Below are 26,273 nucleotides of genomic sequence, written 5' to 3'. Positions count from 1 at the left end.
CTATTTCATCTCAGAAACAACTGTACACAGAAAAGTTAAAAGATGAATATTACACAGTGCGTTATGGGTAAAATGGCAGCAAGATTGTGCGTGAAGCAGTTAAATGCAGCTATGATATGAAGAAGGGCCTGAGCAATTCTTTTCTATCTGACGTCAAACACGTGGTTGCAGATGAGCCTTATTATTGTGACTACTCCTATGAAGTGTAGTTTTGCTAAAATTATAAGATCTTCAACTGCATTCTAAGCATGTTCTTTAATTTACACAGTCAGAAAGTGTGCACTCCTAGGAAGTAAAAAAAATGTCCCCTTAGGTAGAGCAGGACAAGTTGAGGAATTTTGACTGTGCTTTATGTATTTTTAGTCAGTGAGATTTCTAGCACCTGCCTAGCAGATGAAGACAACAAAAAAACACAAGCAATGCAGCAGGCTCAAGAGTAAGCGTCTCTGGTAACTATTGGCAGTCTAGATCCAAGAGCTGCTGTGTGAAGTACAAAACCAGCAGCAGCTCTCTCAATAACACACTCTAACACAAAGACTTTACTCAATGTCAACAGAGTTCTCTCGATATCAAAGCAGATATAAGAAAGCACCTGACACTGCTTACAGCACTCACATCACACATTCCACATATTCCACATATCCCACAGAGTCTGCAGCTCAAACCACAACGTGCCTTGCATTCACTGCATTACTACTGCCCAACCAGATGAGTTTGGCGTATGAGATACCAATAAAGAACAATAGAGGATGTCCGGTATCACAAGTTTATGTGGCTCGTCCTACGTCTCATTGCAGCTCGGATGCCCCCTGCTGCACCCCCACCTCCAGAACGCACAGCCACCAGTGCCGAGGCAAGTGCAAGTCGTACTGGTGCACTTAATCCACCTGGAAGCTGCACCAGTAGCGTGGTCACCGCAGCTGCACCATCACCTGTGGGTTCCACAGCAACTGGCCGCACTGATCCACAAGGTGCTGGCACACCTTTAGGCGAATCCCTGAGAGCACGACGTTGAGTCTTCTTACGCAGCGGTGACCGGAAGTTGTCCCCATTCTCCTCATCATCCAAGATAGAGAGGCACACCTTGGCAAAGGGCCGCCGTGCCATGTGCTCCATTTGTGCTGCGTGCAAACGGCGAGCCCGGCGAATATCAAAGGCACGCTTTACCTTCCACACCACCACACAGGCTGCCAGAAAAAGGAAGAAGCAGGAGAAGAATACAGAAAAGAAGACAAATAGGTCAATGCGTGTCTGATCCTGGCGGAAGAAGAGGCTTCCACGTGTGGGTATTTCACTAGCACCCGCGATGACGAGATACAGCCGTGTGCTTCGCAGGTCATACACGTTCTGAGGCACAGTAATGACAAGACGATGCTGCAGATTTTGGACCAACAGGAACTCCCGTGGGTCCCTCACTGTGACATAGGTGGCTAGTCCCACAGGTGTTGCATGTCGAGGTCGCAGAAGCCAGGTAGCATCACTGCTGTTACGCAGCGAGGCTGCAGCTGGAACTGCTGCACTTGCTGCCAAGTCACCAGGTATCCCAACACCATACTTTCGGTCAACTGATACTACATGAGCACCACTGGTGCGGTTGACCTCAACAACAAAAGTGTCTTCTTTGGCTGACAGGTAGAAATCTGCTGCACCCGAGGTGATGTCCATAATGATGCGGATGTCAACATTCATATAACGAGGCTGAACCACAAAGAACATGGTACGGCCTTGGGGCAGCAGGTTTGGGTCTGGGCTGCACTCTGCAAGCAAAAACGAATATTCAGCAATTAGTAAGACTACTACCATAACATGCTGCAACCTTCCTTAGGGTGGCAAAAAATATTTCTTTTCCAAGCACACCCTGCACAGAGGTTAGGCTGGTGGGGGATTGGGATTTGGAAAGTAAGGGGGAGGAGCTATTTCCGAATCCCTCTTGCTTCTGGATCTGCCATTATATTCTGAATGTACTACTCACAGCACATGCTAAACTTTCCTGGAAGAAATGGTTGCAAATATTGGAAGAGTTTTGCTGCACAGATTTTGAACTGTAAAAGGTAAAGCTTGGCAAGGGCTGTATGTGTCACGACTACAGTCGTACACACACCTGTCTAGAGCGTTCAAACAGCGCAAAGAAGAGTACACTTCTGTCGTTTACGAGCAGCTTAGGACAAGACTAAGGCTATTGTGCATAGAACATTTCCAAGGGCCATGTTTAACTCATCATGTCCTTAAAAGCTGTATCTGTCCTGGCAGCCAGCTGCAACTGTCATAAATGCACAGCAGAGCGCACCGTTGTAAGGCTCTAGACAAGTGTGCAGACGACTGTACTACTGAAAAGGTTCAAGTTCTGCTCAACACAGCAACTGCTGAAATGTTTCTGCAGTCACATGATAAAGAAGCTTATAAGACAGAATAATCACGAGCAAATGCTTAAACGGACAGTGAGGAGAACTCTACCAATTTTTTTTTGTTAGCAAAATCTGATTTTTGGGCATTCATGGCTTTGTTGCCGCTTGTCCGGGAGGGAAAGATGAGTTTATTTCAAAGAAATTTGGATTCGAAGTTGAAAATGTTTTTCCTGTTGCTCCGATTCAAACTCGGTGCCCTCTTATGACGTCATGGCATCCTCTTATGATGTCATAGGACGGAGTGACGTGAAACGCGACGTAAAAGCAGGCTCCGTGATTTCTGGCGGCTAGCGGTGCGGTCTACCAGCAGCCGAAGTGAAAACTACCGCTGCCGCACATTGAAGGCATCTACTGTCACTTCGTTTACGCTTGCACTGGCGTCTTGCCAGCATTGCAATGGATCCCGTTCCCGAACCCAACCACGAAGTTCTCACAAAGACTCCGGCTCACATTTAAGCGACGTCAGCACCACAGAGTGTGCGATGCTTTTGAGGGAGCACGGTTAGGTTAGGCGCCGGCGGGTCGCTTCCCCCTTACTCCGTTGCTTATTAAATGTGACCCCAGTGCAGGGAGTCGCGAGGGGCGAGAACAAGGTCGGCACGTTGCGTACATCGGAGGCTTTCCGAAGCTTTGGGGCCAGTGAATTTTGATTCCTTGAACGGCGCCATTGCATGGTGTAGCAGGCGGCGCCGAGGAAGTTTCCCACGGTTGCAAGGGCCATTTCTTTTTTTGCCACAAAAAATAATAAAAAAAAGAATGGGTGCTCAAGGGCGCTCGCATTTAAAGTTGGCGGCTTGAAAGTAAAGCCGACGCATGACGCTTCAACGGGTCCCTCGTATTTCCGGAGGTACGGGGTCCACTGGACCAGGCTCTCTTGCATGTACCTTCAGATGTGTACTGTGAATGGATTAAATTAGCCGAGAGCTCGAATACAACAGCTCTGCCCAATTGCCGAAGCTACTGAATGGAGCTGCAAACAAACGAGTTGGCGGAGAGCGGAGTCACGGTCTCTGCAGGTTCCAAATCTTTTTTTCCTAACTGCCTTGTATCTTGTCTCCCATCCCTAATAAATGATTTCCGTTAAGTAGTTGGAAGTTGACTGGCACAGCCGGGAACGTTTCGCCGGGCGAGCGTATGGAGACACAAGTGCTCTTTATACTGCTAACTGCCTTGTACGATCACCGACCATCGTGCCATCATAGTTTTTTGTCGACCGTGTTGACCATCTGACCAGCCTTAAAAGGTTACTTCAAAGGTTAACTAGCACTTAAAGCGGCACTTGGAGTTCCTCTGATGTTCGGCGCTTGTAAATCGAGAAGCGTCAAAAACAAAACCACGGGACACGCAAAGCTCACAGATGCGAAGCGCCATAACAATCTGAAACTTTCCTGGCCGCCTGTGGCGCTGCCAAGCATAGGTTTCTTTTGCTGCCAACATTCAGGTTGTCTTTTGTCTGTCTTCTTTGTGAGTTAAAAGTGCACTATCGGTTTAAAGACAAAACTTACTTCAATAATGAACCGTGCAACTTTCCTTTGTCAGCCTCAGAGATTCACGGTTTCCATGGAGGAAGGAAAATTCCTCCAAGGTGGCGTCTTTTGCCCTATGACGTAATCACGCTTGCACTTGCGAGATTGGCCTGTGGCGGCGATACCTGTATTTTTGTTCTTGTTATTTTTTACCTTACAAGCGCTTTGTTTTCAGTAAGAGTGGCGTTTTCGTGATCAGGAGCTGGTATTCTATCGATACAAGTCAACTTCAATTTCTCTTCAGTGCCCCTTTAAGTCCCAACAAATTAAAACAGATTAATGTTGCCACTTTTGGAACGAAAATTTAGAATTTTAAATCATTTACTGACACACTATAGCTGCTCTTCAAGTTAGTCAGGAGTGCACTGTGCAACTAAACAACACAGTAAAAACAAAGTGAACAAGGGAGGGGAAAGACTCGGGGACCTTGCCAACATTCTGACAAGAGCACTTGTCTTCGTCTGGGCCACAGTGTATTTGGTAACCATTAGCTTGGTGACACTCTCACATGGACAATAGTTGTTTCCATGAATAGGTCTGCCTCCAGAAAAACAGTGGAATAAAATTTTATCCACAACTGGCATAGCTACTACTAACTTATCGGACACTGCATGGCTATAAAAAGAAAAACAAACACAGCTTGTAACGCAAAGAGTCATCCCAGCAACTATTGATCTCTGTGAAGCAGTGTCTACAGATGCAGTAAGGAGAGTGTAAAAAGATGGCCCAGTCCAAATTAACTGGAAGTATGGGTGTGCAAATATCAACTTGTGGTTGTGAAGAGAAGATTTGCACGCACACGCACACACACAATAAAAATTCGTTCCCAGTTGAATCAGATGTTTTCGAAATGAACACAGGTTGCTTAAATAAAATAATAAACCTTTTGCTACAAGACAGTTATGAAAAGAACACATTTACTCCACAAAAATTTTATTTTTACTTGTCACCACCACAATAAATCAAAGCATTAAATTGGGGGAGGGGGAAATAGTGTAACCATAATAAATTTTATTGTATAGACTTGCATGCAAATACTATGGCATAACTGTACTCAGCAAAAAGTCTAATGTTCAAGTTGCATTAATGCTCACATGACAAAGGCGCTCACTGAATGATGTCGTAAGGTGGCCCGATATTTCGTTACTGGAGGAGTGACTTCACAGATTGATATCAGAGAGGCATGGGGCAGTGCACTGCTGGCAAAACATAACAAGACGGCTCAGCAAAATGGGCGAAGAGCAGTAACATGAGCTACGACGTAAGCAGGGCTATACCTCACACTCTCCCTCGTGACAGCTAAAGACAAAGTGCCGGCTGTGGTATGCTACCACAAATGGAGTGTTCTTGACGAGACGAACCCCACTTAGCCTTCGAGTATCAGTTTCACTGCACTGCAAGCCCCGTGAAAAACCCATAAATGCTGCCGCAAACTGCACGTGTGAAAATGAAACTACATCACAAGGCACTGCTAGGGCTGTACTGAGTACAAGATGTAGTTGGAGCTCGTTTCTGTCGTCCACGTTATCCTTGTCCCCCGTGGATTGAAATGCGCAATTTTTAGACTCTAATGGCCTAAAAATTAAAGTGCTTGCTATGAAAAACCTCAGGAGTGCACCCCTGCCGCAGGTTCACCCATTAAACTATCCTCCACAAGCCCCATTTCAGTGCGCACCACGTCTCTTGTCATAGCGACCGAAAATGATATGAGCAGTGGCACCCATTTGCTTTCTTTACCGGTGCCTCCACAGTCAGTTGTCAACTCACAACCTAACATAACTGATCACTCTCTGCTGACTTTCAACACTGAGGTGAATTGTCCTAAGTCCGCCAAAAAGAAAAAGACTATACACGACTATAACACAGCTGACTTCAATGCAATTAATAATGAATTATCAGCACTTATGGAAATCTTCTTCAGGAATTTTGATGATCGATCTTTTCAAGCCAACTGGGATATGTTTGCAGTCAGAATTCCTGAACTAACTGATGAATAAATTCCAACCCGCACCATCATTTCTAACTCGCAGGCCCCCTGGCACACAGCCCATATCGAAAGCCTATCTAACAGAAAGAAGCACCAATATTGCACCGCTAAACTATCTGCCAGTAACTCGCATTGGGATGCATATAAGACAGCGGCTAATGCCTACGCAACAGCACTAAAACAAGAAAAAGAAAAGTTTCTTTCTACCACTTTACCATCCATGCTACTATCGAACATTAAAAAATTCTGGCGCATTATAGCTCACCAATTGACGATTATATCACTTTGATAGACGAGTCAGGGGACCCTAGTCTTAGCAATTCATGTGCTTCGGTCCTTAACAAAACTTTTTATGAAGAATTTTTCCCATATATCACGCCCCTACCTGGCGCCCACCAGTTTAAGTATGCAGTTATGCCTCCTATACATAATGACCCACCAGGCACTGCTAAACTGACCACTGCTTTAAAATTTCATCCTTCACCTGGCTACGACTGTATCAATGCTAAATTAAAAACAATATCTTTGCTTGTACTTCTATAATACTAACGAAGATTTTTCAGCGATCACTCGATACCTCCACATTGTCCCAGAATCGAAGATCACGAAGGTGGTTCCATTACACAAATCAAGAATTAGAACCTCACCTGCAAATTATCGTCCCATCTCGCTTATCAGTACATGCTGCAAATTATTAGAACACGTGTAATTTTCACAAACCTTGTTAATTTTTTCGAGACTAATTCTTTCTTCACACCTGCACAGCTCAGTTTTCTAAAATCATGTTCATGTGATACTCAACTTGTCTGCTTCACTAACAAGCTTCACCTTATTTTAGACTCCACATCAGAGGCTGACTGCATTTTCCTGGACTTTTCTAAAGCTTTCCACAAGGTATGTCACCGTTTATTACTTTTTAAACTAAGCCAATTGAACATTGATCGTAACGTTCTGAGATGGATCGAATGCTTTCTTCATAACCGATCGCAGTTTGTTTCCACTAATAACTACGATTCACCTTTCAGTGATGTTTACTCGGGTGTGCCTCAAGGGTCAGTCATAGGACTGCTTCTGTTTCTCATTTACATCAATGATATTCTTTCCAAAGTAGCATCTAACATTCATCTGTTTGCTGAAGATTGCATTATTTTTCGCAAAATAAAATCACCCAATGATGTTAATTTTCTTCAGAGCGATCTTACCTATATTTCTATTTGGTGCAATGATTGACTCACGGACCTAAACGCTGACAAATGTAAAGTTATGCGAGTATCCCAACATGCTAACACTGCTTCCAGGTACTACTTAAGTAATGTTCCCTTAGAATCTGTCACTGCATATAGATACTTTGAACATCCACATTTCTGCAGACATCTCCTGGCCGCACCACATCAAGTACATTATTAACAGAGCTAACCCTATGTTGGGCTATGTATGCCGAAACTTTACGAAAACCCCGCCATCTCAAATTACTGCTTTACAAAATGGTAATCCATTAAAAACTGGAATATGCAGCTACTATATGAGATCCCCACCACGAAAAACTAACTACTCTGCTGGAGATGGTTCAAAATAATGCCACACACTTTATTTTATCTAATTTTAACAGCGGTGCAAGCGTAACCAGCATGAAAACTTACCTCTTTTTACAGCTCTTAGCATGCTGCTGAAAAATAATTCACCTTAGTCTTTTTCATAAACTGTACCATCGATGATCTCCACTCAACGGAATGCACTCATTGCTGTTCCTCACATTGCTGCCACAAGGTTGGAATTCCAACATTTAACACCATATCAGCATTTCACTCCTTCCTGCCTGATGCTTCACATGAATGGAACCATCTTCCTGCTGATGTCGTCGACATCAATGATAACCAGCATTTTCACAATGTATTAACTAACATTGTATAAATGGAAAATTTTTTTGCAACACTCACTGTTCTTGTTTATGTATTTCTTGTTTGTAACCACTCCCCTCATTAATGCCTCTGGCCCTATGAGTTCAATAAATAAATAAACAAACAAACATATAACTGTGTCGTGGCACGATGCAATGACATACTGCACATTGTTTACTGATATGCAAGTCCACAGAGGCTCTCGACGGCTGCCAACACATCGATTTTATGCATGGCCAAGAGTAACCATGTATGCACTTGTTCCGCGTGATGACAGTCGATTCTATGAAGGATATGCAAGTTCAGTGATGTGACAAATGCAAGATGCTGCAGCTAGAGAGCACCACTGGAAATGCCGCAACGGTTGGGAATGAGTTCAGATGAACAGAAAAATTTGTAACTTCTGAATGTTCAAAAGGTTTGAATACTTCGAACAGTTAAAGCACTATGCAAATCGAATCAAATAAGCTGTGTCTCTGAGAATCTAACCGTCCTTGTGACTTACCCTGTGTCTCTGGATCCAAGCAATAGTCCTGCTCGAGGCGCATGTGACGATAGCATTGATGCCCGTTGGTAGGAACGCCCTGAAAGTTCTCCTTGCACTTGGAGCACTATAGCACAAACAGAAATAGCATGCATCAGTGATGGGATGATCCACCTTGGGTACTAACTCCATCACAGACATTAGTGTACGTGGGCATACACACATACACATGCACCAGCACACAAGACGTGCATCATGACAATGAGTGAGACCTAAAAAAAAAAAAGCACAAGCTTTGATAAGTTCATTCACCTGGGAATTTTTAATGCGCACTGACATCACAGGTGTGCAACGATGGCGTAGAGGTAGAGAATTTACCTCATGTGCAAGGGGACCGGGTTCGAATCTCGGTGCTGCGCAATTCTCCACCGGTATGATGGAATTGATGGAATTGCGTGTCGATAGAATTGCATGACCGGGCCTGGGGTGCGGCCTGATCTCAGTGACTAGAACCGACAATGCACTCCCTCACCAGAGCAGGATTTGGCCCCCCTCTTATAGCACTTGGCCACAACCTTCTATGAACAAACCAATTCGCTGATCCGGATCATGAGAGGGAAATAACTAGAATAAGAATGGGGTGGAGCACATATGGCAGGTTCTCTCAGATCATGAATAGCAGTTTACCAATATCCTTCAGGAGAAAAGTATACAAAAGCTTTATTTTACCGGTACTAACCTATGGGGTAGAAACGTGGAGGCCAACGAAAAGGGTTCAGCTTAAGTTAAGGACAACGCAGCGAGCCATGGAAAGAAAAATGATAGGTGTAACGTTAAGAGACCGGAAGCGGGCAGAGTGGGTGAGGGAACAAACGCGGGTTAATGACATCCTAGTCGAGATCAAGAGGAAGAAATGGGCCGGGGCAGGGCATGTAATGCGTAGGCAAGATAACCGCTGGTCCTCAAGGGTAACGAATTGGATTTCAAGAGAAGGCAAGCATAGTGGGCGTAGCTCGCAAAGGACAGGGTTAATTGGAGAGACATGGGAGAGGCCTTTGCCCTGAAGTGGGTGTAGTCAGGCTGATGATGATGATGATGGCTATATTTTACAGGCAGAAAGATGATCGTACAACTGGCAATTTTTTCTTTTCTTTCGACTGCAGTATTTTGTTAAAAAGAAAAGATTCATATACATCATTTACTCTTTTGAAATACAGCTTGTGATCTCAGTGTGCCATTCTGCACGTTCTCTCTGAATGGAACTCCTGAGAAATGGAACATACCATATTATCTTGTGCAAGAGCCACGACTGTGTATGGGCCGCACCCCATTTTGAACTAGATAACTGAGAAAAAAATATGGTTATATGGTTTTTTTTAAAATTCACCTATGGGCCACACTTAAAAATTCCCACCCAAATTTAAAAAAGAAGGTGCGGTCCTTACACATTTATACAGAATTTTTTTTCCTTGTTCTCTGGTGTTCAGCATTATAAAGTACAATGCATGAAACAGTTGAAGGAAAAACTGATCAAGACTGCAACATATAACTGTAACCAGTAAAGCAACAGCAGCAAAAAAAAAAAACCTTCATATATAAAAGTACTAGACCTGGAGGTTCCAGCAAGGGCTTGCACTGTTCTTTCCACTCTTTTGACTGCATTGACGGTCGTTCTCCGTGTTGTTCTTGCAGTTGCAGTTCTCACCTGTACGTCGGTCACAGGTGTCACCATGCCCGTGGCACTCGCACCTGGTTGTGATAAATAAAATCACTTTAACAAAGAAACTGAACATGTCGCCAGCAACTCATTGCATCGCCTCATTTGAGACAGCCTGTAATGTGTTACCAGTCTTACCGTAGAGCAGGGGCTCTCAAACTGGGTTCTGTGGAACCCCAGGGCTCTTTGGAGTAGTGTTTGGGGTTCCACGAGTGTGTAAATCGATGCTTGCCTCAATTTTCACCTTTCCTTTACTCACTTTATTTTGGGACTAATCACACTGTAATTGTTCATTGCAGATTGCTTTGCTGTACAGCCAGATGTTATTAATTAAATTTGGGCATTTCTTGTACTGCCATGTGTCTACATGCTTCCTTTTGCATGCATATTGGGCTGGAAGGGGCGGAAACCATTACATGTGAATGAGAGCTGTACTGGCCATATTTACTTTCAATGGGCATTTTATAAATTGGGTCTAGAGGCTATGAGGTTTCTGAAGAAGCGACAAGCTTGCAGGCTTCCAAACAGAGCACCCAGACAAGCAAGAGAAGGAAATTTTCAATGAACTAATCCTAAAGAAAAGATGAGCAAGCTGCTTTCTTGCTGTGATCAAGAGTGCCAGAAGTCATGCCCTTTCTACAATCTTGAATGCAGATGCTTGCATTTTGTGCACTCAAAACCACAACAGAAAGAAAACAGAACGAAAGAGACAAGTGATCAGGTAGATGCAAAATACAGCCTTCTTTTCAGTACCAATGAAGAAATCTCTGCAAGACAGTAATATAGGAGCCTTTCATACCAAATAAGGAGGGCAATGGTGGTGCATGCATCTTTGTGTAAGACCTCTTTTTTGCTTATTCTGTACCAGACACCTTGGCTATCTGCTACACTAGCTGCAGGCGAAGTGGAAATGTTCACTGTTCTCCTCACCTTCATTCAGTGCACTGAGTCTGCACCACTGTGTCTGTGCGCTTAAATCTCTAGACTGGCCTTATTTATTTTGGTGCAATTTTCCACCAAGATTCTTGGGCCGAATGGTAGCTGTGGCACTGAGACTGAACAAGACTACGCTGCAGCTGAACTGATATAAGTGGAAAGTAATTGTTCTGTTGACGCACCTAGTAGCTGCATTTGAAAACTCCAACAAAGCCAGACGTGAAATAATCTATAGTGAGACTGTCTGGCTTGCCGCTGCACATAGCAACCCACTATATGACCACTCGCACTAACGTATGCATCTGATGTGCTCTTGCTTTGTTGTGTAGTCAATTCCATTCACCTGTTCCATGTCCATGCATCAAGGTTCACTGCCCACACCTTGTGGTTTTCGACCGTGGTATGTAAAGCAGCTTGCACTACACAGAAAAATGCAGAAGTGCTACTGTGTGCAAGGGTGTGGAAATAGCATTGCCAGCCAGAGCCTATTTCGAGGCACGATCATGTGCCTTCTGATAGTGCACACAGCCTGCGTCTGTATAGTGAGTCCATGTTGGGAACACCAAAACAAGGAACACTGTGAGTCAGGCAAGAGTCTCCTGTATACACAAATAATTGTATGGTAGGAGTGTAATTTTGGCACTTTCTTCACGTCTAAAGATTTTTATTTAGTATTTAGGAAGGTTGTGGCTCTAGGAATAAAAGACTCGAGAAGACACAAGGGACGAGTAAGAATAGAACATGAGACTAGGCACAAGAAAGCCAGCATAAAGCTTTCAGCGGGAGTAATGCAAGGAAGTGGACATAAGTTTTTTCCTTTGAATTTGGCAATGACTGCCTGAATAAATTAAACCTTCAGATTATAAACTATCTGGCATATCAAGTTGGTACCACCCCCAGCATGATATTTGAAGCTTGAAAGCAAATGTTTTGAGGCTGCAAGGCTATGAATAACTTGTGTCTATTTTGTTTTGCTGTCTTTTCAATCTCTGATCTGCACTCTAGTCCCTACATCTGCATTTAGCATAGTCATTGTTTGCATCAAGTAAGACATCAGCACATGCAGCACATAAAAAATATCCATCCAAAGTGTGCAAGAAGAATAAGTAAACAAAATGCATAGGCCGTAGCAACTATGTCTTTTTTAAGTGCAAAAGCTGTCCGTACTAGGGTGCAGTGCTGACAGTGGTGACGATAACAATTTCAAATTAAAGGGACAGTGAGGAGAACTCTATCAATTTTTTATTGTTAGCAAAATCTGATAGTTCAGCATTTCATGGCTTTGTTGCCGCTTGTCCGGGAGCGAAAGATGCATTTTTTTCCAAAGAAATTTGGATTCGAAGCTGAAAAAGTTTTTCCCTTCGCTCCGATTCAAACTCGACGCATTCTTGTGACGTCATAGGACGGAGTGACGTGAAACGTGACGTAAACGAAGACTCTGTGATTTCTGGCAGCTAGCAGTGTGGTCTAGCAGCAGTCGAAATGAAAGCTACCGCTGCTGCACGTAGAAGGCATCTATCGGGAGTCGCTACCATCGCTTTGTTTACGTTTCCACCGGCGTCTTGCCAGCGTTACGATGGATCCCGTTCCAGAACCCGACGACGAAGTTCTCGCAAAAACTCCAGCCTGCATATCAGCGAACTCAGCCCCACAGAGCGTGCAATGCTTTTGAGAGAGCACGGTTAGGTTAGGCGCCAGTGGGTCGTTTCCCCCTTCCTCAGTGAGCACCCGTTGCAAATCAAATATCATAACCCTAGTGCACGAGTTGCAAGGGGAAAGGACAAGGTCGGCGTGTCGAGCACATCGGAGGATGTCCGAGGCTTTGGGGCCAATGAATTGCGATTCCTTGAACGGCGCCATTGCACGGTGCAGCAGGCGGCGTTGAGGAGGTTTCCCATGGTTCCAAGGGCCATTTTTTTTTTGCCACAAAAAACAGATGGGTGCTCAAGGGAGCGTTTAAAGTTGGCGGCGTGAAATTAAGGCCGACGCACGACGCTTCAACAGGTTCCCCGTGTTTCTGGAGGTACGGGGTCCACTGGATCGGGCTCTCTTGCTCACTTGCATGTACCTTCAGATGTGTACTGTGAATGGATTAAATTAGCCGAGAGCTAAAATACAACAGCTCCGCCCAACTGCTGAAGCTATTGAATGGAGCCGCAAACAAACGAGTTGGAGGAGAGCGGAGTCACGGTCTATACAGGTTCCAAATCTCTTTTTCTTAACTACCTTGTAACTTGTCTCCCGTTTCTAATAAACGATTTCCGTTAAGTAGTTCGAAGTTGACTGGCACAGCCGAGAACATTTTGCCGGGCGAGCGCGCGGAGACACAAGTGCTCTTTAAACTGCTAACTGCCTTGTACAATCACCGACCATCGTGCCATCATAGTTTTTCATCGACCGCGGCGATCATCTGATCAGCCTTAACAGGCTCCTTCAAAAGTTAACTAGCACTTGTAGCGGCACTTGCAGTTCCTCTGCTTTGTTTTGCATGCCCCATGTTTCGCTTCGCATCTGTGAGCTTTGCGTGCCCCATGTTTTGTCAAGAACAAAACATGGGGCACGCAAAGCTCGCAGATGCGAAGCGCCATAACAATCCGAAACTCTCCTGGCCGCCTGTGGCGCTGCCAAGAATAGGTTTCTTTTGCTACCAACATTCAGGTTGTCTTTTGTCTGTCTTCCTTGTGAGTTAAAAGTGCACTATCGGTTTAAAGACAAAACTTACTTCAATAATGAACCGTGCAACCTTCCTTTGTCAGCCTCAGAGATTCACGGTTTCCATGGAGGAAGGAAAATTCCTCCAAGGTGGCGTCTTTTGCCCTATGACGTAATCACGCTTGCACTTGTGAGATTGGCCTGTGGCGGCGATACCTGTATTTTTGTTCTTGCTATTTTCTACCTTACAAGAGCTTTGTTTTCAGTAAGAGTGGCGTTTTTGTGATCAGGAGCTGGTATTCTATCGATACAAGCCAACTTCAATTTCTCCTCAGTGTCCCTTTAACATACACTCCTGTATGAGCAATGGCTCACACTCTACGTCACACTAAGCAACTTTCAAACAACAAAAAATAACATTCAATGTGCTGCTGGGCCTTTGGGGTATTTCGAATAAACAAGTTAACTAAATAACTATATAAATAAAAAGATGATGATGATTATGGATTTTTATGGCGCAAAGGCATCTAAGGCCAAAGAGCGCCATGACACAAGGTATTTTTCTTTTTCTCAAGGTGGGGTCAAAGACCCGTTTTCCAAGCATTCACCCTAAATAAGCCGAGCGCCAGACCACGGGAAAGCTTGTACCCATTGTATCACCGGTGGGTACCCGGCGGCACTGGGGATCGAACCCCGCACCTCCCGCATGCTAGGCGGATGCTCAACCACTTGGCCACCGCTGCAGTTATATAAATAAAAAGGCCCAAAAGGCACTGCCAAATGTCGCCAGCGTGGTGAAGGGTATACTGCAGACACACTGTAGACAGGAATGATGCATTCTGTAATCCACACCACATATTCTTCAATTCTTTTTTTTACGCTAAGCGGCATTTTGCATTGTTATCTGCCGACTGCACATCACTGATTGCCATGGGTGTGAGCTCATGTTTTAGCAAACAGGGAAGCATTTTTTGCTGTAGCTCCTTTTTAATTTCAAACATCAGGGTTGATATTTGCTTCAACATTCAACTATTCCTGAATCTATTCAATGGTGCTTGACAAATGTTTACATGCCCTCAGAGTAAACTGAAAGAGCTCAAGACAATAGGCAGCATGAAATGATGATGCTTTCATGTGGCCAACCTAACCTTGGGGGCAGCTTTGCAAGGAATCAGAAGGAAACATGACTTCATTCTCAAAGGGAGACCAAGGTTTGAGATTAATAGTTTGTAAACTGAACTAAGTATGACTTAAATTTTAAAAGTGCACGAGGTTCTGCTTCTATAAGTACTTAGCTGTGACTCACGGTCGGCAGCCACGGGCGATGTCCTTGCCCACCACGAAGAAGCCCTCTACACATTCTTCACATTGTGCTCCCATTGTGTTGTTCTGACAGAATCGACACACAGCTAGCTCCAAAGGTCCATGCTCGATCTGCTTGAATGACTGCATAAGGAAAATAAGAGTCAGACAGCAACTTTGGTTGAGTAGTGAAAAATGAGAGCACATTCAGTGAAACCTCGTTGATTCGAACCCCGTTGATTAAAAAACCGGATAATTCAAACTGCTGGCTCAGTCCCGGCCAACGCCCACTTAAATCTATGGTGTCGGATAATTGCTAATTCAGACACTATGTGTTAATTCGACACCGGCTAATTTGAATGGGCCCCTTCTGAAGAAGGATGCATCCAGGTATGACTGGTGTGACAAGAGGTCGTTGAAACAGCCTTACTCAAAGCCAGAGTTCCAAGTTGCAGAGTCCCTCGTGCGTGAGGGCCCCGCCTTTGAGAACAGTCCGACTGCTTAGTTCCGGTTTCACTTTTCTCAGCTTCGTGCCAGCCCGCAGTGATGCAGCTCAGCCAGCCAGCATCACCCAGCACACCTAATCCAGCTGAGCACCGTTTAGGACCCTGATTGGCACATCGCTAATGTTTTCTTAGCGTTTTTTTTTCTTTTCACTCACCACTTTGGCACCGTTTTGGTGCCATTTCCTATGCTTGTGTCCATGTGGTTCTGTTGTTCCAGTGCGCTGAAACTGCGTGCTCATTATGTGCCATTTGCAGTTCGTGCAGTGAAGCCTTCTCACACGTGACGGTGGCGCTTATCATAGGTATGACACGATAGCGGTGGAGCTACACTGCGTCGCATTATGACGGATGCGAGAGGCCCTTAAGATTTTGGAGCAGTTCTGCTCTGATGCTGTCAACAGTATGCATGCAATAAAGCATTGATGGAAATGTGAAGAACAGTCACTGCCATGCTGTTCTCACCATAAAATCAAGCAACTTGCCCAGTCTTTCACCAAATAAATTTACCATGATGCAGGCAGTTCTTGACATGTTTTGGGGGGTTATTTGATAATTCAAACTTTTGGATAATTTGAAAATTTTTTTGGGGCGCTTGAAGTTCGAATTAGCGAGCTTTCACTAACTAAATACTAGTTTGGTCCTGTCATGCACACAGTGAATTGCAAACAGCCTACCAAGAAACCTAGGATTATTAAAAAAGCATAAAATCTCATGAGGAAGCATGACAACTGCTCTGTTTCAAATTCTACTGGTGAGCATACATGCTTGCACTTAACAATGTGGCACAAGTGAGTGCACTTCCCAACCACCAGACAGACTGCTGCATATAAGGGGCCAATTCATCTGTGCATTTGTCTGAGCTTCACGTGAAAATGATAATTGAATTGTAGATATCAGAAGGAAAAAAAACGTAAAAAGAAGATGGTTTAGTTTGGTTTATGGGGGTTTAACGTCACAAAGTGACTCAGGCTATGAGGGACGCCGTAGTGAAGGGCTCTGGAAATTTCGACCACCTGAAGTTCTTTAACGTGCACTGACATCGCACAGTACATGGGCCTCTACAATTTCATCTCCATCGAAATTGGACCGCCGCGGCCGGGATCAAACCCGCGTCTTTTGGGTCAGCAGCCGAGCGCCATAACCACTGAGCCACTGCGGCGGCTTTGGTAAAAAGAAGAGCAGAAAGGTATGATTGAAATGACATACTGAGCATCCCAACTTCTGCATTATTGCAATCCACTTGACTGAAATTTTTATGACACTGCATGCAAGCATTTTCACCGTGTGATGCCATCATGATGCAAGATCTGGAGAACTCCCCGCAGTGAACACTTACCTCTAGGAATTCAGCAGGGGAAAGGTTGCCTGCAGACTCATTGAAGTCCAGCTGCCCTGCCTCAACACAGATATTTGTATGCTGGTTGCAGTACTCAAGGCAGGGCACACAGCGGCCTCCTTTGGCAGGGTTGCCCACATAAAAGGGCTCACAGTGGCTGCACTGGGGACCCTGCAGAGAGCACCACACAGCAACACACCCATGTCACAAGTGAATCTAGTCACATGCCGAGTGATGGACTACTAGCGACAGGAGCGCTACGAAGTCTTAAGCAGGCTAGCTTCCTGCTGCAATATAACAAACAGTCAGCAGAACAAGTTTGACATATCGTATTTACTAGTGTAATTAGTGCACTTTTTTCCCCTAAAATTAAGGCTTCAAAAAGGGAGCGCACAAATGACACGGAGATTTCATGAACAAGTCTCTAAGAAACTCTACAAACGTCATAACGCGGCAAGTACACAGTATATTGCAGTGCATGAGTCGACCCAGCACCTCGCTGGCCAAAAAAAAAAAAGAAAAGTTGACTCCTAATATAAGCCGATGCATAGCCACCACCCGCCCTACCCAGCCAGTGGCCGCCCCCACCCCAGACCCACGTTATGTAGCTCCCCGCATAATGGCATGATGGTGTATGTGCAGCTCAAAGCAATACATGCGGAAAGATACAATAGCAAAGCCAGCAGTCAGGGGTAAATAGAGATACACAAGGCAATAAAACGGTGCCCTTGCTCGGTAGCAGCAAACAGAATAGCCAATGGTTTGGTAGTTTTGGACTCTGGCGTGACACACACTTCAGCGGTTATTGGAAGTTTTCTTTCGCAGCCGTTCGTATGGGAAAGTGACCACTGGAGTGAGCGATCCAGGTAAATGGTGCTCAATTAAGTTTTTCTTCGCGGAAGCAATTTACAAACGAATTACCTACATTTTTTGCATCACTCACTCACTTTCGCAGCTGCAAGCGGCGACCCGGCCGTACTTCCCAAGCCTGCCCTGAGTGCACCCGCGTGCATGTCAGTTTGATTGCACAGCAGGGAGCACGAAATATGCGAATAAAAGTTTTTTTCAAAAATCCAGGTACAAATTTTGGGGTGCGCAAATTACGCGAGTAAATGCGGTAATTGCTGCAACTGCTGTTTTTGACCTCTGGATTTTTTCAGCGCAGCTATGTATTTTTACCCTGATAGAGTGAAATTAAAATAACTAATTCATTTTCCATGACAATCGCATTGCCTCAGTGCCAGCAAACAAAGCAGTGGATACAAATGGTGTAATTGCTTTCACGTTTTCATCAAACCATTTTAATGCAATAGCATCAGGAGGGCCACGAAGGCGAAAACTGTACGGCAGCATTGGCAGCGTCAGCGCTTGTGTGACGCCTCCACTTGCTAGGTGGTGTTAGGGGACTAACCGCTCTACACCTGCCACCTATAAACTGCCTCCTTCTCCCCCTCTCCACCTAAAGGGGAGTGGAGGGAGATGCTGGACGAAGAATGGATCAGCAAAAATGAGAATGACTAAGAGGAGAATGACTTGGACAACAGCAGGTCTACGTGCAAAATATACAGCCTCCCAAAGAACTTATCTGCGCAGAAATGAAGCTTCAGGAAGCTACTCCTTCTTGATTTGCTAGGGAAGAGCAACCTGGGTCTCACAAGCCCCACTGGTGGCTGTTTCTGAAACAGCCACCCGCCAGTGCAGCAGTGCATAGCTTAACTGCTGTGCCACTGCGATACTGCACCAGTAGTGGTAGGAGGACTTGCCGCAAGATATGAATGTCACATTTTGCATAGTTGCATAGTTGGGATTAGAATAAAATGAGAATTAGGATAAAGAAATCAAAGACAATGAACTCAAGAATTGGAACTGAATCAGAACTTGAATAGATTGGCGAGTCGAAGAAACATGCCATCGCACTTCCTTAGTACCAATCCAATTGATTCTTTTGATTTCTTTTTATTACACTCAAATTACACATTATCTGTAGCATAGTACAAAGAAAACGACAACTAAGTTTGACAGAAACTTTGATACTGAGTGTAATGCGCTCTGACACCAAGCCAGACACAGAAGGAAAAACAAAAATCAAGGCACAATTTAACACAGGAAGCTGCTGGGCCTAAAATGCACTCTAACCACCTGACCATGGTAGCCAAAGCAATAACTCACATTACCTTGTTGCAGGATAAAGGTTGCGGTCAGCTATTGGGTCCTTTGTTAAAGTAATATTTTGTGATAGCATTGCTCTTCTTTTGATTCAGGCCTTACATTACCAGTGACGGTATTGTCCCACCAATGAGGCTGAACAGCATGTCAGTGCTGAGTCATAAACAATATGAGATACTTTTACAACCTTGAGCTACTAAAGTAGTGTGCTGGATAATCCTCCAAAACATGAGCTGGAATGATGTGCTTCAAACAACATGTCAGTGGTAGCTCTCAAGCAGCGAGAACTTATATTCTAATGTGGAATGGTAGCAGAAGAGTGTGTAGAACGTGGAGTAGTATATTTACAAATACTTCAGGGGAGCACCTTGGAGCTGAAAGACAACTGAAGAGGTTCAGTTCCTGCCACTATGAAATACTAAGTAGACCTCTGCTAGGAAATGCTTACTAATACTGTGGTGATACATGGAGGCTCTTCTTTTAGGCAAGGTATGCCTGTAATGGCAGCAGTGATGCATTTTCTGTGCCCAAGTTTTCGTGAATGAAAATCTGTTTGCAGTTTTATGCATCACGTGACACATTCCTTAGAGGCATATAAGGTATCAAGATAAGTGTGCGGTGAGAGAAATCATTTGTCATAGGTGGTGCACTAACATGATGAGATGGGTGATATAGCAGTGGTTAGAAAAGAACAGGTATGAGCCATTATCCGTGGTGATGAGCAAGTGCACACCAGTGCGAATTCATCACAATGATGTGCCAGCAACAGGTGATTGCCTTCCCTGTTGGAGTAGCACTGCCAGCACACACAAGTGCCCAGGTGGAGCTGGTGCCATGGTGGCAGGGTGTCACTCCTGAAATCAACTAGCTCTGTACCACACACACACAGCAGCAGTGCAGTTATGAAGTCTACAGTGCACTTGCAGACCATGGCACAACCACTCAGGAGGAAGGTACAACATTGCAACAAAACTAAGTAATGAAAATGTGTGAAGACTGACCACACAAACATTAAAGCAAGCCGAGAAAGCATAACCTGAAGAACGCAGTAACAAGATAAAACAAATCAGTTAAATGGAATAGGTTTTATGTTTATATATGTGCAGATTTCAAAACTAGTGCTTAGCTTTATGATGTGAAATTCAATTCATCAAGCACAAACTTATGGCAAAATGGACTAAATCGGATACAAAATTATCTGTTTCAAAAGTAAACGACATAAGAAATTTTGAAATATACAAATTTTCTCCATTTCAGCAGCAAAATATTTTCCAGAACTAGTTTCCTGGTTCCAGTTTTAGTACAGTAAAAAATAACGTGAATGCCATTGACCAACAGCCACAGGACACAACTTTGTGAAGCACAAGCATACATGGTAAGTTTTGCAGAAACTTCTTTTCTACAAACCTGTTAAGACTTTAGGAATTAGACAATAAAAAAAACAGCAGTGATATATTTGAACCAGCCAGAGGGATGAGTAAACAATTTGGCTTGCAAAATGAAATCGATGAAAAAACTGCCACAATGATCCAGGCTAGTTTCATCGATCCAATGCTATCACAAGTGAAACTCAATGATGTGGCTTCATTATCAAATCTAGTTCTACTATCTCAGTTTGGAAAACTGAACTAGGATCTGCAATACCTGTTGCAACTGCAAACATGTGCTTGACTCGTGCTAACGCCCACGACTGTCTGTAATAATGATGCAGGGCCAGATTCATGACGGGATTGCTGTCACACAGGAAGAGTGAGAAAGAAAAAAAAATTCAAAAACCAAACCTGCAGGCCTCAACTGCTTGGCAGAAAACACAGCATGTCCCGTAGCTTAGCCGAAGTTTTAAGAGGGTATCTGACTGGATGTAACACAAGGTGTTATGCACTGGAGCACATGAACATTAGAGGCATGTTTGCTGTCTGTTTGAAAAAGACACCTTAAAAGCAAGTAACATACACTGTCAATAACTGTAAAGCATTATTTGAGGCACATGCAGAGGTGACTAAGCAAAGAGGTACATGAAACGAAATACATGCATGAACTGCCATCAACATTCCAAGCTGGTTTCAAAGGCCATTGATCTCATAATAAAATCTGCTCATGACCTGGCTTCATCACGAGTCCCAATGCTACTGGTTCAGTTTGAAAAATTGATGGCGGTGGTTATACTTACAAGATCCACCTGATTGAGAATGTGTGCCGAGACAGCGCTAGTGGACATGGCTGTGAGCAGCGATGATGCAGTGGATTCTTAATAGGCTTAACACTTGGCACTCCTCAGTCTGGCCCCTCCAGACAAAGCAAAACAGCTGCTCCGTGCTGGCTCTACTTCAATTGCGCACACATTTCTCAAAGCTGCTTTGAACAGTACAACATGCCATACAAATATCATTGAAAGACTTGGGCATTTAATGGAAGACCAAAAATAAATATCCCATGAGTTGTTCTAGCGTAGCTTCTGTTTTCTTTTGCGGCGCCCAAGACTGGCGAAATAGTTTCGGACCAAAACGGTTGCAAAGTGGGTAAACGGTTTGGTCTGCAAAGGGTTTTTAAAAATCAAAAGAAAATAACAGGAGAGAGAAGAGAGTGGGCTCGGCAGCAGCACATCAGACACAATGGTCAACCCATTCTGCTTTGTCGTGCAGGTTCTAGCTCCCTTGCTGCAAATGCAAGCACCGCGCTCTCGCGCAGAAGATGGAATTGCCATACAGCGTCTGGTCATCGACGTATCTGCACGAGGCAACCCCTGCCCCGTAGACAACATCTTCCAGCCAGTTATTGCGGCTACTACGCCTGCGCCGGCATCAGTGATGTCGCATCATAGGCTTCCACCAGCGGGTATAAGAAGTAGCAGCCTGACGTTCAGAATCAGTGGGCTTGGCAGCAGCACATCGGACACAATGGTCAACCTATTCTGCTTTGTCGTGCAGGTTAGTGCATACTTACATGCCAAATGTTATTGCAGTGATGATCATTTCCTACTGCTGCTGCCTTGCCCACTTAGTATAAGAAATTTACTTTTGGATGTGTGTTCATTTAAGAAGAGCCTTTTGAACTGTGGCAACATTGAGTCAAATCCAGGTCCTACTGATAAGGAAATGTTGGAGAAGATTCTTTCGGGCCAGAGTGGAATGACAGCTTGCATCAACAACATTTTGACCAATCAAGGAAAGATTGAAGCAGATATCGCAGGATTGAACGAAAAGATGAAGTTGTTAGAGGTTCAAATGGCGTCCTTGAATGAACTAAACGAGCGAATTTGTGAGTTAAAATCAACAACGACTGAGCTGGAAGATAAAGTGACATACCTGCAGGACAAGGTTGATGAACTAGAAAACAGGAGCCAGAGAAATAACTTGATTGTTTTTGGAATAAAAGAGGAGAGCAATGAGACTGCTGACTCTCTTATCACGAAGGTGAATGAAACGGTGTTCCAGGAAAAATTACATGTTACGGTAAAGGCATAGAGAGATGCCACAGGCTTGGAAGAAAGAGAACATGGTTGCCCGATAATCATTAAGTTCTTAGACTAACGAGGAAAAAATTCCATCCAAAAAGTGTGCTATAAGCTCAAAGGAACAGAATTTTCGATCACGGAAGGCTCTTCTTTCGCCATTCGAAATATTAGAAAAAAGTTATGGGAAAGCTCAGAAGAAGAAAGATCTAACGGAGCTAAGGTCAAGCTTTTTTTTTAACAAGCTGTGTGGATGGTAGGATGTTTGCTTGGGACTCAGCGAACAATGCTCGATACAAAATTTCTGAAAGAAAGAAATGACCACAAAAAGAAAATAGGAGGGCAATCACAATAATTAATATTAATTGCCGTAGCATTGTGAACAAAGTCACCCATCTGGAAGGTATGCTGTTATCACATAATCCGGACATAGCTATGCTAACAGAGACATGGTTAGATGAAGAAATATTTGATTCCAAGTTTGTGCCAAGAAACTATAAAGTCTTTCGGAAGTACCGCGACAGAAGAGGTGGCGGAGTGGCTATACTGTTCAAAAGCTCATTTCAGATTTTAAAACTGCCTGATGTCTCTACAGTTGAAGCTGTTTTTTGTAAAGTATATGCTAACAATTTCCGATATATCATTGGAGCTATCTATATGCCTTCCGGTTCCTCTGTCGCTGTCTTAGATGAAGTTAAGAAATATCTTTATTGCTACACGAAACCAGATGACAAGTTAATTTTAGTTGGAGATTTCAACTTACCAAACATAAACTGGGCTACTTTTTCTGTTCAATCTCCGCATGCTGTAGGAGATGCACTGCGTGATATCATGTTTCATTTTGATCTCTTACAAATTGTGAAGCACTTTACAACAAGATCCAACAAGATTCTGCATCAATTCTGTATTTATTCTTGGTGCGCAGCAATATCAAAGAAAAACTTTCATGCAATGTAGTGGCTGGAATTTCTGATCATCAAGCAGCTTAGAAGACATATTATTGAACTGAAAGGGTGATATTCGACACTTTCCGAATTTTGCCCGTGCTAACAATGAATCGATTATTGATGCTTTAGATCTTCATTATTATAGTTTTATGCACAGCACTCGTAGCATGGATGACCTGTGGCTTGTTTTCAAAAACATCATTTGTGACTGCATTCAGCGCTTAGTACCAGTGATATGCAAGAAGTCACACAATCACAGTCCCTGGATTACACGAGAAACTTTGCCATTGCAGTGCAAGCTAAAACGACTACGGAAAAGAATAGAAAAGTGAAGCTCAGCCAATTTAGAGGCAAAAATTTATGAAGTTTCAGAGAAATTAAAACAGTGCATTCTGAAAGATAAAGAAAAATACTACAATACGCAACTTCCGGCTTTTATAAAAACTTCAACTGAAAAGTTTTGGCGGTCAATTGCACCAGTTTCTAGTTCTACCGATACGTTTATTATAATTGGGCAACATGTAAGTGACAAAACATGTAAGTGACAATGTCCAGGTGTCCTCAGCATTTAATAACACCTTTAAGAAAGTTTTCACAAAAGATGACAGGCATCTCCCACCCTTTAGCATGTCCCTTCCTTCCATGCCTGATGTTGAAATTTCTGAAGAGGGTGTTTTAAATCTATTGTTAAAACTGGATGTTAAGAAATCAACTGGACCAGGTGATATTCCGAATGCCTTTCTTAAACATTATGCAGAGTGGTGTTCCAAGTATTTGTGCGTCCTATTCACTCGATCTTTGAAAGAAGGTGTTCTACAAATGTAATCGGAGCGTTAATGAGAAAGACAGTAGAGCACAGCAATGCGTCATCCCGCCAGTAACGAAAGAGGAAGTAAAGAAAGCCTTAGGACCAATGGAAAGAGGAAAAGCAGCTGGGGAGGATCAGGTAACAGTGGATCTGTTAAGGATGGAAGGGACATCGTGCTAGAAAAACTAGCCACCCTGTATACACAATGCCTTATGACCTCGACCGTACCAGAACCTTGGAAGAATGCAAACATTATCTTAATTCATAAGAAGGGAGACGCCAAGGACTTGAAAAATTACAGACCGATCAGCTTACTATCCGTTGCCTACAAAGTATTTACTAAGGTAATAGCTAATAGAGTTGGGGCAACCTTAGACTTTAATCAACCAAATGATCAGGCAGGCTTTCGTAAAGGATATTCCACAATAGATCATATTCACACTATCAATCAGGTGATAGAGAAATGCGCAGAATATAACCAACCTCTATATATAGCCTTCATTGATTACGGGAAAGCATTCGACTCAGTGGAAACCTCAGCAGTCATACAGGCATTGCATAATCAGGGGTAGAAGAGCCTTATGTCAAAATACTGGAAGATATATATAGCAACTGCACAGCCACTATATTCCTCCATAAAGTCAGCAATAAAATTCCAATAAAGAACGGCGTCAGGCAAAGAGACACGATCTCGCCAATGCTATTCACCGCCTGTTTACAGGAGGTATTCTGAGGCAGAATTGGGAACAGTTGGCAATAAGAGTAAATGGAGAATACCTAAATAATCTGCGATTCGCCGATGACATTGCCTTGCTGAGTCACTCAGGAGGTGAACTGCAAATCATGATCAATGAGTTAGACGGGCAGAGCAGATCGATGGGTCTAAAAATTAACATGCAGAAAACCAAGGTAATGTTCAGCAGTCTAGCAAGGGGACAGCAGTTCACAATTGGCAGCGAGAGCCTGGACAGCTGATCCGGATCATGAGAGGGAAATAACTAGAAGGATAAAAATGGGGTGGAGCGCATATGTCAGGTTCTCTCAGATCATGAGTGGCAGTTTACCAATTTCCCTCAAGAGAAAAGTGTACAACAGCTGTATCTTACCAGAACTCACCTACGGGGCAGAAACGTGGAGGCTAACGAAAAGAGTTCAGCTTAAGTTAAGAACAACGCAGCGAGCCATGGAAAGAAAAATGATGGGTGTAACGTCAAGAAACCGGAAGCGGGCAGAGTGGGTGAGCAAACAAACGCGAGTTAATGGCATCCTAGTCGAAATGAAGAGGAAGAAATGGGCGTGGGCAGGGTATGGAATGGGAAGGCAAGATAACCGCTGGTCCTTAAGGGTAACAGAGTGGATTCCAAGAGAAAGTAAGCGTAGCAGGGGGCAGCAGAAGGTTAGGTGGGTGGATGAGATTAGGAAGTTTTCAGGAATAGGGTTGGTGCAGCTGGCAAAGGACAGGGTTAATTGGAGAGACATGGGAGATGCCTTTGCCCTGCAGTAGGTGTAGTAAGGCTGATGATGATGATGTTCTACCGTGTGATTAGAAAACTGCTAGAATTAAGCCTTTGTATAAAAGTGGAGAGAGGAAGTGTATTGAAAATTATCGCCCTATTTCATTAACTTCGACAAGGTGCAAATTATTAGAACACACCATTCATAAGCATCTTATTTCCTCGACGAGCATAATGTACTGGCAGTTGTTCAACATGGGTTCAGGCGAGGGTATTCAACATCCACTCAGCTGGTCAAAACAATCCACGATTTTGTGACAGCAATCAAAGAAGGAAAACAAACAGAGGTTATCTTCATGGACCTTCGAAAAGCTTTCGATAAGGTTTCGCACAAGAAACTACTTCATAAACTCAGTATTGTTATAAATAATAAACAGATATTAACATGGATACGATCGTACCTATCTGTTCGCCGTCAGTTTGTCGAACTACATTAAGCCTGCTCCAATTACGTTCCTGTCGATTCTGGCGCTCCCAAAGGATCCGTCCTCGGCCCCCTACTGTTTTTAATATTTATTAATGATATTGTTAAAGGCCTGTCAGTAAGTGTTAAGTTATATGAGGACGACTGCGTGCTGTATGAGAAAATAAGTTCGACAGAAGATCAAATTAGGCTGAATAATGATTTTGCAAAAATA

General features: G+C 43.7%; 1 protein-coding gene across 2 annotated transcripts in view; it reads right to left on the bottom strand.

Annotated features, from left to right (window-relative positions):
• Window positions 1–515: 515 nt before the first annotated feature.
• The window catches only part of Megf8 (multiple EGF like domains 8), a 200,215-nt gene continuing 174,457 nt past the window's right edge, over window positions 516–26,273 (bottom strand). The window contains exons 33-37 of one of the 2 annotated variants that reach the window (XM_077648185.1): window positions 16,750–16,920; window positions 14,912–15,051; window positions 9,911–10,049; window positions 8,322–8,427; window positions 516–1,757 (exon numbers count right to left, since the gene is read on the bottom strand). In XM_077648185.1, the coding sequence (XP_077504311.1) occupies window positions 760–1,757; window positions 8,322–8,427; window positions 9,911–10,049; window positions 14,912–15,051; window positions 16,750–16,920 (1,554 nt within the window). In that variant the 3' untranslated portion in view covers window positions 516–759. The remainder of the gene's footprint in view (window positions 1,758–8,321; window positions 8,428–9,910; window positions 10,050–14,911; window positions 15,052–16,749; window positions 16,921–26,273) is intronic. The other variant, XM_077648186.1, reaches the window with a different exon arrangement.

The sequence above is a fragment of the Amblyomma americanum genome, chromosome 1, assembly GCF_052857255.1.
Source record: "Amblyomma americanum isolate KBUSLIRL-KWMA chromosome 1, ASM5285725v1, whole genome shotgun sequence".
NCBI classification, from domain to species: domain Eukaryota; kingdom Metazoa; phylum Arthropoda; class Arachnida; order Ixodida; family Ixodidae; genus Amblyomma; species Amblyomma americanum.
The sequence above is the reverse complement of the archived record's forward strand: the minus strand, read 5'-3'. Positions and strand labels throughout refer to the sequence as shown.